Source organism: Pristiophorus japonicus, chromosome 18, assembly GCF_044704955.1.
Source record: "Pristiophorus japonicus isolate sPriJap1 chromosome 18, sPriJap1.hap1, whole genome shotgun sequence".
Taxonomy (NCBI): domain Eukaryota; kingdom Metazoa; phylum Chordata; class Chondrichthyes; family Pristiophoridae; genus Pristiophorus; species Pristiophorus japonicus.
In genome coordinates, this window is record NC_091994.1 from 104,610,170 (window position 1) to 104,625,009 (window position 14,840).

The 14,840-nt window shown below is 44.6% G+C and overlaps 1 protein-coding gene across 3 annotated transcripts in view; it reads right to left on the reverse strand.

The window, feature by feature from the left end:
- The window catches only part of agrn (agrin), a 552,899-nt gene that overhangs the window by 53,311 nt on the left and 484,748 nt on the right, over positions 1–14,840 (reverse strand). For all 3 annotated transcript variants that reach the window (XM_070860482.1, XM_070860480.1, XM_070860483.1), the window contains 7 exons: positions 14,398–14,503; positions 9,605–9,976; positions 7,206–7,337; positions 5,823–5,950; positions 4,300–4,414; positions 4,044–4,163; positions 168–530 (listed from right to left, as the gene is read on the reverse strand). In XM_070860482.1, the coding sequence (XP_070716583.1) occupies positions 168–530; positions 4,044–4,163; positions 4,300–4,414; positions 5,823–5,950; positions 7,206–7,337; positions 9,605–9,976; positions 14,398–14,503 (1,336 nt within the window). The remainder of the gene's footprint in view (positions 1–167; positions 531–4,043; positions 4,164–4,299; positions 4,415–5,822; positions 5,951–7,205; positions 7,338–9,604; positions 9,977–14,397; positions 14,504–14,840) is intronic.

Below are 14,840 nucleotides of genomic sequence, written 5' to 3' on the forward strand. Positions count from 1 at the left end.
CAAGGGGCCAAATGGCCGACTCCTGCTCCTATTTCTTATGTTCTATACAGGATATCAGGAGAAGAAAGGAAAAATGGAAGAACATTTTTTGGGGAAAAAAAAGAGTCTCACTCTTAAATCCATTATTTAAAAAAAAAAGACCCCATTATCACTTTCACATTTCTTACTTCGCTCACAAACAGCTCCTCCCTTTCCAGCTGGGCAGCTGCACGTATAATCCTTCCCATCATCCTCACAGGTGCCTCCATGGAGACAAGGCTGAGACTCACAAGGCTTGGGAGCCTTGACAACAGGCAGTTTGGCGTGAATTTCCTTGGAAACAACGGGCCTCCTGGTAGTGGCTGCTCTTGCGGTGGTTGAAGGAGTAGTTGAAGGCCCCTTGGCCTGCAGAGTTTTGGGCCGTCGAGTAGTGGAGGGAGGCCGCTTGGTGACGGCCAGTGGGAGGGTGACCAGCGTGGATGCCGTGGTGACCGGGACTGTGGTGGCTGTTGTGGTTGTGCTGGTGGTTGTAAACAGCACTGGTGCCCAATCTACAGTAAAAATAATCAAATAGCAAAAATCCACATACACAATAAGTAAAAGCACCTGCCCCGTGAAAATACGCCAACACAATTAAATACATTTATCTGACACATGTTAACTTTTATTTATATATCACCTTCAACATAGTAAAACATTCCAATGAGCTTCACAGGAATGTTAACTAAACAAAAAAATAATAATATCCACATTCCATACAATAACGTACTTTTTACAATTAAGAATATATTTTTCATATACAATTAAGATCCAAAAATTACAATAATCTAGAGCTTCATTTTCAAAGCTGCATTATATATTCATCTTTGTTTGAGCCATGCATCATCCAGGGAGCAGTAAGTCCCCTTTTTATCACCCCAATAACAAACAGAAATGAGGAGGAATTTCTTCTCTGGTGAATCTGTGGAATTCTCTACCCCAGAAAGCTTTGGAGGCTGGGTCATTGAATATATTTAAGGCGGAGATAGACAGATCTTTGAATGATAAGGGAGTGAAGGGTTATGGGGAGCGGGCAGGTAAGTGGAGCTGAGTCCATGATCAGATCAGCCATGATATTATTGAATGGCGGAGCAGACTTGAGGGGCTGTATGGCCTACTCCTGCTCCTATTTCTTATGTTCTTATGTAATTAGGAAAGGAAAAGCAAAAGGAAGGTGGTGTAATCCCATTAGCATGAAGATTAATAGTGCCTGTGGCTTTAGGGAGAAAAACAAGACTCAAGAACCTGTCCTCCTCCCCAGATCATTCGGACAGTTTAAGGGTTAAGCAGAAAGCGTAACACCCATTGCAGGAAATGGACATAAAACACACAGCTACTGTACAGGGAGACGCTGCAAATTATCGTGCAGCACCTGCTTCTCTCCCTCTCTGGTTGCCAAGGCTTCAGGTGCCAGTACAAGCTGACAGTGGGCATTTCCTCTAGGCGTCTGCCAAGCACCTATCGATAGGGTAGATGTAGAGATGTTTCCACTTGTGGGCGAGACCAAAACTAGCGGCCATAAATATCAGACAACCACCAATAAATCCAATAAGGAACGAGGGAGAAATTTCTTTACTCAGAGAGTGGTGAGAATGTGGAACTCGCTACCACAGGGCGTGGTTGAGGCGAATAACAGAGATGCATTTCAGGGACACAAGGTAAGTACGTGAGGAAGAAAAGAATAGAAAGATATGTTGATAGGGCGAGATGAAGTAAATAGAGTGAGTGGAGGCTCATGGAGAGCAGAAACACACGAGCCCCCTCCCAGAATCGGATACCCTGTAAGTATGTGCAGTATGTGTTCCCAGTGGGCTCCACTCACCACCAATAGCGTGAAGTCAGAAAATTACGCCCCGAAAGTGCATTTATCTTTTGGTGTGAGAATTTTTCCATACACTCCTAGACAAAGGGTTTGAACATATCGAACTTGGCATAAAGTGCTTTTAAAATTCTGGCCTTTAACCAGACACATAGAATGCGATATTGTCTGCTTTCAATTCAGTAACAGCTGAAAGAAGCTCTATACACCTGTTCTCCGCACTGCCGCACTCCACGGCCAGTGCAGTATTTGTATAATAGCTGCTGAGGTACAAGTATAATTGTGTATTGGTGCTGACACTACGGCTACTACAACTGCCAGAACTATATAATTATACTCAATGGATGCAATCACAAATACAATTTGAATAAATTTTGAAACATATAAATTCAGAGGGAAGAACATTTTTTTTTAAGTTGCATTGGGAGCAGGGACGGAGAGAGAAAAAGACAAGCATTATATATTATATATTTATCGCTTCCTCCCTAAAATGCTCGTCACCATGGAAACGGATGCATTGGGGCTGAGAGAGGAATCAATGCAGAAACTGCAAAAGTAGTGTAAGAGCCCACTGAACCACGGCCGACACTGAGCATAAACTGGAGGCCATCAATATAAGATAGTCACCAAGAAATCGAATAGGGAATTCAGAAGAAACTTCTTTACCCAGAGAGCGGTGAGAATGTGGAACTCGCTACCACCGAGAGTGGTTGAAGCGAATAGTATCGATGCATTTAAGGGGAAGCTGGACAAGCATGAGGGAGAAGTGAATAGAGGGTAATGCTGATAGATTTAGATGAGGAAAGGCGGGAGGAGGCTCGAGTGGAGCATGGACTGGGTGGGCCGAATGGCCTGTGTCTGTGTCGTATATATGTAATGTACCCTCTTGATACTTTTCTTCAAAAATGGAACTCTGAGCTTTTTTCTGTTTTTAAATTTCGAAGAGTACACTCGCAAAACCCAATGGTCAGCTAAGTAGGTAGCCAGTCCTGGAGTATGTGCATAGTGAGAACTTTCGGTCTATAACAATTCACCTTGCCACCACCAGAGGGTGACAGTGCTACTCTTTCACTCTGTTCAGTCCGCCTCGGACTTCATTGCCGTTTAGCTTACGCTGCATGGAACTTTCCAGAGAATTTTAACAAATGAAACGTGAAAACAGCTGTTCCAGTTATCGGCAAAAAGCTCTGCGGAGGTGCTCATTTTTTTTTAGAAAGAAACATCTGCAGAGCAGAGTCTGGTTATGATGAGGTAATGTCGCCCAGAATGTGTTGGGGGATAGGCTATTACAAATATTAACATTCCAACAAGCTTGATTTCTCCATAGGACTGCATGGGATGGTTCAGAACACTTGGCAGAAGACAATCAAAAACGGCTAAAGATTCCTTTTATATGGCAGGTTAGTATCAAGAGGGTACATTACATATATACGACACAGATACAGACCATTCGGCCCACCCAGTCCATGCTCCACTCGAGCCTCTTCCTGTCTTTCCTCATCTAAATCTATCAGCATTACCCTCTATTCCCTTCTCCCTCATATGCTTGTCTAGCCTCCCCTTAAATGCACCGATACTATTCACTTTAACCACTCCCTGTGGCAGCGAGTTCCACATTCTCACCACTCTCTGAGTAAAGAAGTTTCTTCTGAATTTCCTATTGTATTTCTTGGTGACTATCTTATATTGATGGCCTCCAGTTTATGCTCAGTGTCAGCCGTGGTTCAGTGGGCAGCAACCTCGCCTCTGAGTCAGAAGGTTGTGGCTTCAAGTCCCATTCCAGAGACTTGAGCACAAACATCTAGACTGACACTCCAGTGCAGTGCTGAGGGAGTGCTGCACTGTCGGAGTTGCCGTCTTTCAGGTGAGACTTTAAACTGAGGCCCTGTCTGCCCTCTCAGGTACCCTAAAAGATGCCATGGCACTATTGCGATAGAAGAGCAGGGGAGTTTTCCCTGGTGTCCTGGCCAATATTTATCCCTCAATTATCATGACAAAAAAACAGATTATCTGGTCATTATCACATTGCTGATTATAATTGCTCAACTATTGTTGCCTAGGCCCCAAGCGCTGGAATTCCCTCCCTCCCTAAACCTCTCTACCTCAATTTCCTCCTTTAAGACCTACTCCTTTGTTGTTGAGAGGGGACAAAGGGAGAAATCTTGACCAGGTGGAAAAATGGAAAAGAAAACAGAAAACGCCTCACCAAAGTCCACAATCTTGATGTTATCCTGTTCTGGTTTCTTCACAACAATAGATTTTTTCCTGGACAGCCTCACTTGCTGCAGTAAAGCCCTTTGTACATCACGGGAAGTGTAACTTGTTCCTGGGAAGATGATAAAATGATAGGGTATGATAGTGCAACCACATAAGCAGGCAGCAAGAAAACTAATCCCCAGTAAACCGTTCTGCAGTTTTCTTGTGATTGACCCACGTGATAGGCCGGCTGATCGTGTACTTACTTGGATCAAAATGGACCTCGACAATGGTCCGCACAGAATTGCTTGGCCCCAGACCACGGACTCGGACACTCTTAAAATCTTTCTTGACATTTGAGTTCCCCAAGAGTTCATTCAGCTGGATGGAGTTGAGATTGTGGGACACATAGTTAAACAATCAAATGTTAGAAGCGATCCAGACTTGGCTGAAAACAGTGATTAATCAATTCCTTTTCAGAGATAACCTCCACCCTCGCCCCCAATTGTGCAAGGTACTCAACCAGACTTTTGTAAACTTCCTTGCGAGTGATCTGTACTCATTCAAACGCTCACGCCTTCACCCCGACCAACTGCCAGAGTTTAGATGAGCCTGGAGAAGGTGAAGAGTGCAACCATTATGGACAGGAGGGTCAATCAGAGGGCAATTCACCCCCGCACAATCCTCAAACAACTCCCAGAGATGAGGTGAAGAGCAATATTAGCAGGTGCCTGTAGTGGAGGGTTCCTAATGGGCGCACAGGAGAGGGGAAATGGAGGAAACCCCATTACTGCCTTGTACCATGTTCCTCACCCACAAATTGACAAGGAAGGTTTATTTCACTCGACCATAAAGGCAACAGCAGTCACGGCCTGAATGATGGTAAATGGCACCCAGGGAAGGAACAGCGTGTCCCACAGGTTGCTGGTGAACAAAGAGGCCAACCACAGTCTTCTGCGGCACTAAGACCCAATTCAATTTTCATGGAGAATATAGATAGCTGACTGTGGGCCAATATCGTCCAATGCACAGCAACGAGGTCAATAGATTTTTGGCTATTAAGGGAATCGAGGGATGGTGCAGGAAAGTGGAGTTCGTAGAATCACAGAAGTTTACAGCACGGAAGGAGGCCATTTCGGCCCGTCGTGTCCGCGCCGGCCGACCAAGTGCTATCCGGCCTAATCCCATTTTCCAGCTCTTGGTCCGTAGCCCTGCAGGTTACAGCACTTCAAGTGCACATCCAAGTACTTTTTAAATGCGGTGAGGGTTTCTGCCTCTACCACCCTTTCAGGCCGTGAGTTCCAGACCCCCACCACCCTCTGGGTGAAAACATTTCCCCTCAACCTCCGACCAATTACTTTAAATCCATGCCCCCCTGGTTGTTGACCCCTCTGCTAAGGGAAATAGGTCCGTCCTATCCACTCTATCTCGGCCCCTCATAATTTTATACACCTCAATAAGAAATAGAAGAGGGAGTAGGCCATTCAGTTGAGGTAGAAGATCAGCCATGATCTTACTGAATGGCGGAGCAAGCTCGAGGGGCCGAATGGCCTACTCCAGTTCCTATTTCTTATGTTCTTATGTAACTAGATTAGCTTGGGAATGAGTTAAATCCACAAGTTACTAGTAATGATCCAGCAACCAGTGCACACCAAAGACTCAGCAAGTAGGAATGGCCAGATTTTTGATAATTGATCTACACACGGTATCCACGAACTTTCATTATCCTCGGCCTGTACCTCTGGTGCAAAGCGGAGGAGCCTGTTTAATTCGTCAGCTGCCAACTTACAGCACTTTCAATACTTCTGGCAGTTTCCCCAAACAGCTCGGACTTGGGATCATCCATTTCCAGCGTGTAAAACAGCTCTTGACCCTCGACCTCTTCCAGAATGAGAACTCCTTGGAATACCTTAGTAGCTATTGAAAGCAGAAACACAGAGGGGAACCTGGCATTAATCAATACCCTCATCTGCAACAGATAAGCAAGACTTCATCACTGGCTGATTTGAAGGTGAATGGTTGGTAGTGCCAGTCTTAGGGTTAGTAGGATGAATATTCTTTGAATTAGTAGATCAGAGGAGGCTTGGAATAGGTGTACATGTGAATTTGGGTTCGTAACACAATGCCATAAATACCAGATGTTACCACAAGTTTTTGTTCCACAGCTCCGAGCTACTGAGGTTGGCAAGAAGTTAAGTAGACAAAGAGAAAGAGTCGTTAGAGAAGTGACAGGTTTAAACCAGCAGGAAATGAATAAAGAAATCAAATTTATACAGCAGTCATCTTTACAAAGAAATTAAAACACACTTCGCATCAGTGGCATTCAGATACTGCACTCTCCTGTCGGAGTGAATACATCACTGATTGAGTCAATCCCTTCTATTATATGAAATGTCATCATTTACTTAAGCTCTTGATTGGAGGTTTATGGAGAGGAGGAATCTCAAACGCATTTATCTGGAATGCATTCAAAATCTATAATTTTTAAAGTAAGCAAACCTATTTTCTAAGTGCGCTATCGCTGCTTTCACGTCAGAATATATTTTCAGATTATTTTGAGGGGGTAAATTTCAAGCCTGCCTTTTTACGCTGCATATGTCTGTCTTGGTAACTGGGAAGCAAAATAAATTGCCCAGTTCACAACCTGAAACTGTTGAACTCTTTTAAGAAACTAAACGAAGAAAACACTCGGGATTTTTTTTGTTCCTATTGTTATTATTTTGCAAAATGTTTTTTTTTTACTAAATTGCTGGCCGTGCTATTTTAACAATAAATGGGTTAGCAGACTGTGTTAAGATAACGCAGACAAAAATTGAATTGCATTAACCAGCGCAGTAAAAACACACAGAGAGAAAACTGTACCCCACGGATCCACCAGGTGCCTGTTGCCTCTAGATTGCTACAAATTCTGAGATTCTTTCGATACCAGAACCGATTTTTCAGACAATACAGTCTACATTTTCTGTGTACACGCTAGGGCAGCCAGTGCTTGGTCGATATGTCCTGACGTGGGAAAGGTACCATCAGCGTACACTCAGAACATTGCCCGCCCGAATACTGCCGTTCACTCGACACAAGACATTCTGACAAAACACCGCAGTGCCAGCTGCCCCCAGGACAATCGCTAATGATCGCAGCCAAGTGTCATCCGTGCGTCTCGCAAGGCACTTACGTGGGCAGTTGTTTCCCTCACCATCCACAGATGGTGTTTTTCCGTCAGGGCAGCAGCCGAACTCTGTGTTATCACACGATGACCTTTCAATCGGGACAGGTGTTGGAGCAGTTACTAAAGACTCACTGAAACCTACAGACCACAAAAACTAAACTGTAACCCAGGTCAACTGAATACTGAACTCTGAGAATTAGATGCTGTTAACTGCATCTTTTCAATACTCGATTTAAGATTATAAGCCCGTGAAGGAAGACTGGATCTAATAGTCTCACAAATACATTCTGACATTAACTCTAGAAACCAGAGTTTTTTTTTAAAACATTGTTGTATATTGTATAAAATTGCACTATCCATATATTAACGCTACAAAATATGACAAACTGGAATCATTTTTACTTGTCTAAGTGCTGATCGTGTTACTCTATTCTCTAACATGACAAAATCGAGCTGTGTAATATTAGCGTATGAACATTTACCACAAATCATGCAAAATTACTATATATTAAAAATAAACAGTTCAATGCCGGTAAAATAATGGGTAAAGGAGTTTCGAACGAATTGGCATGATGGGCCGAATGGCTTCCTTCTGTGCTGTACGATTCTACGATGAAGCATTTGGATAGTGCGCTCTACAATTTTAGTCTCTAACCTTAAAGTTTTTTTTAAAATCGATTTGAACAGGCAAGGAGTGAACTTTTATCTCGTGTTTGTAAATGACACACCACAGAAAAGCTGTTGCCTTGACAACCGATAACCTTCTACGATGTCATGAGGTCATTGCGTACCACACACATCAATTCAATAGGGCTGTCATCGGTCACTTATTTAATATTCAGAACATTGTTAAATTACGGTTTATCTCAAACCCCTTGGCGCAAATAAAGAATATGGAATAAGTCTGTATGCAGTCAACTTGCCAGATAAACTCAATAAGGCATGAATTATTTAGCTGCATCTGCCTGCTTGATAAATATTGTATCTAATGAGTGCTACTCTGCACCTTCTGTTTACAGCAATGGGTTTTAATGTATATGCAACTTAACAGAACTACTGGCAGAAAAGCATTAAAGGCAATTCTTGCACAGCCTTTGAATTCCAATTTTACACTCTGAGGTTCAGTTTACAACAAACAAGGACAGACAGAGTTCAACTGCGGCAAGGTCAGAGGTCACACACATCTGACCGCACGGTTGCTGGGAGAAGATACAGTAAGTTTTACTTTCAATGGGAACGACAGATTGCCCGCAGGCAAATGTCTGTCTGGAAGGCTCCAGTTTGGCAAGTGGTCGATGACTCTGCCCTTGAGATTCCGTACAGGGAGAGCATTTTACAGGCGACAGTGCTGCAGGGAACACGGCCCCGTGGACTGCAGGAACTTTGCATGAGGCTTCACGATTGGAGCTTGTGCTGATTCACGAGACTAGTTTTCAGGTTACGTCAGATAAAACACGGCCCTCGGGTTATATAGAGGAGTTCACAAGTATGATGCCCTAGCCATCGCTTCAGGAACCCAAGTTCTGTCTTTTATTTAGTTGGATCCAGGGACAGTTCTTTTATATCTCTCCTGGACTAGATTTGATCGCCTAAGGTATTCGGAGAGGAATTTTCCAGATTTCCCCCCCACCAAATGGCCCGGGATTTTTAATCTGTTCTTTTCGCTTCTCCCATGAGTACATAGAAACATAGAAAATAGGTGCAGGAGTAGGCCATTTGGCTCTTCGAGCCAAATGTACCGTTCGGCCCTTCGTACCGTTGATATTGGGTGGGGCGGGGCGTGTATATATTGTGTTGCGCAAGTTATTGTGTGGAACAGGCTGGATGGACCAAGGGGTCTTTTCCCGTCTGCCACTGTCTGTATTCCAGCCTTTGTACATGTGGTTACATGATTGGTACAGCTCGCAGCCATAGTTAGCAGTTGTAAACCTTTACACGTAAAGTGGCAGTGTTACACTTGACAGAGTTCAGAGAATTGCACATCTTCGACTGTAATTATGATTATGAATTAGATCAGCCTCGTCTATTATGCATTGTACTCACTGGCATAGATCCACATAAACTGCCGAAGCGTTTGTCGGCCTTCAGAGATGGTATATCATCCTCCACTTAAAGCAGTGTGGCCTGATCACATACCACTGAAAGGTGAGGAGATCTAGCTAAGCAGTGACCTAGAGTTGAGCTTCTTTGTGCGACTAAAGTCAACTTTTTTGAGGGGAGGTGAAAGCGATGAGGCCAATTTTAAAAGTTAAGCTATATGTATTTGTTCCAATAATTCTAGGGCATCACAGCTCTATTTCAGCACTCTGTGCTGCACTCCATAATAAACAGATACGTTCATGCATCACCGATTCCACACTAAACACTCATGCATTACTTTACCAAACATTATCAATTCACATTACCCAAAGGCTCTATTCCACTCGCTTCGAGATCGCCACTTGCTTCAAGATCTGTATCCCCACTGAAATCCCCACTGCCCGACTGATCGAGGGGTTCAGACTGAATAACTGAGATTGTAGGTCGGGCAATGGTCGGGCTCCTGGTTATCGTGGATGTCTTGACTCGGGCATGGGGTCTTGTAGTATGTGTAGGCCATGCGGTGGATCTGGGAATGAGCATTGCTTCAAGAGGTGAAGAGTCCTTCTTTTCAACCGGTACTGTCAGTATGATTTCTTCCCTTGTTGAAGGTGTAACCGTCGATGGAGACACTTTCGACCATTTGGTTGTCTGAGGAGAGTGTGTGATAAGAGCAGTGGCGGGTCTTGATGGAGCTCCTGTATAGAGAGGTGAGATGGTTTCTATAGTGTTACAGAAGTAAATGAAGGCATGTTTAGGAAAGCATAGCACCAAAACACATAGATAACAGCAGGCTTTAAGAATTGGATCCTCAATTCAGGAAACCCCTTTATCTGAAAGAAATTGTGAAGTGTACTTTAAGCTATATATGCACACAGCCAAGTTTCAGAACATCAGGCAGATATGTCAATCCAATGTGTGGAAGCGTTCATTTCTTTGCCTTCGGTCTTTAACTTGGAGATTGAATATCCAATGTAATCTGCATGAAATATAAGATGGTTAAGGTCAACTGCAGTGGGGCAGATGGTCTTGAGTCATTTTGGGCTCATATGCAACTATGTTAGCACAAAACAGTGAACAGACATGCATGCACTACAACAAAACATCCTTTATTTTACTTGCTCTTGTTCTCAACAAATAATTGTTTCTTTCCCCACAAATATGACTACAAAGGCAAAGAGGTTATGAACACTGGTCAGGTAACGCAAGAGATGAAAGTTTCACAATGGACGTCTGGCCTGGCAAATATAAAATTTCAGGGAGATAAACAAATCTAGGTATTGAAATGCAACACACGTTGATTTTCAGGGAAGTACCTATATATTATATCGAGCACAGAGCAGCTGTGCATATCCTGAAAATCACAGCAGTAAATGTTTTTCTGCATCAGTGGCCATTATCACCATGTTACACAAGATAGCCGTACCCACCCGTGTCACCACATGATAACAATCAGAGCCTTCCATGAGACCATTGCAGACAATGGCAAAGTCCAGAGCTGTGGGAAAGGTTGGAGAAATATAGCCACTTGAAAATAGAATAGTCAATACATACAAAGTGGCATAAGGTGCCCGCTGTGCTCGGACCGCGCTCCAGAAAATGAATGTTACGATCTGGCATGTTTTCCAAAGCGGGACGCATTTTGGCCTCAGAGTTTGCTTCCATTCTTAATCCCGCAGCCAACAGCTGCAAGCACGATTTATACTGCAGCTCTCAAAGGGTAAAAGAGGAAATGACAGCATCGTAATTCACAGGCTCCACTGGGAGATCAGCTCGTGGAATTCACAGTGCGTTTTCGACAATAGTGTTTCGTACACTATTTACTACATAGTCCAACAATCGCTGGTCTCAGAACAACTGGTGCAAATAATAGCAGATCCAACAGGATCAGTAATAGAAAAATGATGTAATAATCAGAATACCTTGGTTTAAAAAAAACTGCAGGAGCAGCAGAATAAAATGGGTAGTATGCACTAACCCATTAGCATCTGGTTCACCTCATGCACTTTAGGGAAGGAAATCTGCCGCCCTTACCCGGTCTGGCCTATATGCGACTCTGGACCCACAGCAATGTGGTTGATTCTTAATTTCCCTCTGCAATGGCCAAGCGAGACACTCAGTTATACCAAACCGCTACAAAGAAATGTAACAGCACTGTGGGCGAACCTTCACCACACGGACTGTAGCGGTTCAAGAAGGCGGCTCACCATCTTCTCAAGGGCAATAAATATGCTGGTCTTGCCAGCGATGCCCACATCCCGTGAATGAATTAAAAAATATATAGTTAACATAGTGTAATGATTACCAGAAGTTATGTGTTACGTGCAGCCAGAACTTACTAAGTCGCACCTCCGCCACTGACTATGTCAGTAGACGAACTGCTTGTTGTGGTACTGAGCCATACAGACAGGGAAGATCCCAGATTCAATCCTTTGGTCTTTTCTGGTTTCAGCTAGAGCAAAGCTTGCCGTGCTCCTATTTGCCGCAGGATCTGGGGCCCGAGGACTGGGCTCAGCTGTGACGTCTTTTGCATCTGAGCAGCAGTGCCAACACTCACATGTCCACTTTCCTATGCGACAAAATGCCATTTGGGCACGGTATCGGAGGAGCCTGCAATACATGTGCCCACGCCTCCGAGGGGGAATATCGGAAAAGAAACTTAAAATAAAAATACAAGAGGCTGTTTGACCTGAACACCAGATTATTACCTTTAAATTAGTCCAAGTTGATGGTTGCTGCTTCTTTTATTGAGATAAAACTTATGGTTAAAGTTTGGAGAGCTGTAAAGTTCAGCTTACGCCCATTTTTGTTTGCTGGGAGTGACGATCGGGTGTTGTCACGTTACACACTGACGTGTGCTGATAGTCAAAGGGAAGGATCAACAATTTTAAAAATACTGCAAAAGCATCAGTAATCTGCAGTCTGATTACTGCAAAATCCTATGCCCACTTGAAAGGGTGAGCCACCTTCTCGAACCGCTTCAGTCCGTGTGGTGAAGGGACTGTTAAACTTCTTTGTCGCGGTTTGGTACAGCGCAGTCACCTGTGTTCTTGGCAGGGGGCCACGTTCAAAGGGACCACTTGTTTTCCGACAGGGTTTCAACACAACAGCGCCAATTCCCTAAACCACACTCTCTTCACGAACAGCTCCCCATCAGGCACATGGGACTGTTGAATTTACCGGTGTATTTTCATTAACAGTTCTCCCCGGAGACTATTTCCCCATACGGCCACTGCATCAAGCCCAAGATCTGCACAGCATCAAGTCAGACACAGGCTCCTGCTCATCGACTTGATAGCACACTTACACGGAAAGCATTCTTTGCCTAGCTCGCTGTTCTCATGAATTTCCATTGGGTGCCTGGAATCAAGGGGAAAGTTGACTATCGTTGGATGCAATACTCAGGATGAACTGATGGCAGTGACTGAAGAGCAATGGAATCTTTTGTATTTAAGCGTGTTCTTTGCAGATGTATTTTTACTTTGATTTCAGTGCTGCCTATCGGAGTCATAGTTTCTGGTATTCACTTGGACACCATCCCGGACAAAGCAGCCCACTTGATTGGCACCCCATCCACCACCTTAAACATTCACTCCCTCCACCACCGGCGCACCGTGGCTGCAGTGTGCACCGTCTACAAGATTCACTGCAGCAACTCGCCAAGGCTTCTTCGGCAGCACCTCCCAAACCCACGACCTCTACCAGCTAGAAGGACAAGGGCAGCAGGCGCATGGGAACACCACCTCCTCCACGTTCCCCTCCCAGTCACACATCATCCCGAATTGGAAATATCTCGGCCGTTCCTTCATCGTCGCTGGGGTCACAATCCTGGAACTCCCTCTCCTAACAGCACTGTGGGAGCACCTTCACCACACGGACTGCAGCGGTTCAAGAAGGCGGCTCACCACCACCACCTTCTCGAGGGCAATTAGGGATGGGCAATAAATGCCGGCCTTGCCAGCGACGCCCACGTCCCAGGAACGAATAATGAAAAAGGTGCAATATTTGTGTCAAAGTCCTAGATTTAGTTAGAATAGTAATTATTCATTTACTTTGATATGCAAACAATTCCATTACAAATTATTTTGCACGCGGGTTTCACCTGGTTAACAGAATGGAAGAGCCTCGATTCGACAAAGTTACATAAGGTCAGTCAATTTGCTCTAAAGCAGTTTTTATACTAGCGCTTGTTTAGTTTGGGTTCCAGAAATTGTAGACAGAGCGGGATAGGTTTTCATCTTCGCCGCCCGGGTGTAAATCTGGCGTCCAGAAGCAGCCCGACCTTCATCCCAGTGAAGCAGTTTCTACAACTAGGGGGAAGGGGAGGGCGGGGCGGGGGGGGGGGGGGGGAATCTGCCAGATTACCGCCCAGGCAGCCAGTCTCTGAAGGGTTGACTCTGCTGGTGAGAGAAAGGGGCTGCATTCACCAATGTAAAAGGAGGAGCAGCGACGGCTCACAAACACCGATCTCCTGCAGACCAAACTGAACGCCGATTATAATCCCATCACGGCAGCTGGGGAAATGAAATAAATCTGGAATGGAAAGCTCGTGTCGGTAACGGTGACCATGAAACTACCGGATTGTCGTAAAAACTCATCTGGTTCACTAATGTTCTTTAGGGAAGGAAATTACCCGGTCTGGCCTATATGTGACTCCAGACCCACAGCAATATGTGGTTGACTCTGAACTGCCCCTTTGAAATGGCCGAGCAAGCCATTCAGTTGTACCAAACCGCTACAAAAAACAATAAAGGGCAATTAGGGATGGGCAATAAGTGCCAACCTTGCCAGCGACGCCCATATCCCATGAATAAATAAATATAATCAGTAATATCACCTTTCCAACGGCCTTCTTTCAGAAAGGCTTCACTCTGTATTCGCACGCCTTGTAAACAGGGCTATATCATCATGGGAAGAGGTCATTGGTTATCCTTATCCAGAAGAGGAGACAAAATGCCTTTTAGCTCTGCAAGTTTCAGTGTCGTCAATGGGAAGCAAATCCAACCGTGGGAAGTTTCAGCTATCTACGGTAATCTGCCATAGTTTTCTAGCCCCCAGAACCTCCCTACTTTTCCCTGCCAAGTTAAAACATCACACTGTGCTTGATCAACTTCCTTACCTTGGCAAAGCCCCTGGTGCCTAATTGTGATTATTATGCCCTGGCGACATGCAATAGTTTTGAGTTGGCACTCATTTGCGTAGGTTATGCCATCAGAGCCACAGACCTGATATGGTACAAAAGAGGCAAATAAGCAAGGATCACGTACACATCACTGTGAGAATTACACACTAAACAACATAGGAACAAGGGAACGGGAACAGGCCATTCATCCCCTGGATTATGTCCCGACATTCAATTACATCATGGCCGGTCTGTGCCTCAACTCCGAGTACTAGGCATTGAAAGCTGTGCCACAGGTGAGGAACACCAGGAGGAAGGGAACGCACAGGAGGCCACAATCGGAGGACTGTATGTCATGGGCTGGAGAAGGTTAGAAAAGTGGGGCATGGGCATGAAGGGCTTTTCTAAAGAACAATAAAAATCTGAAATTTGATGCATTA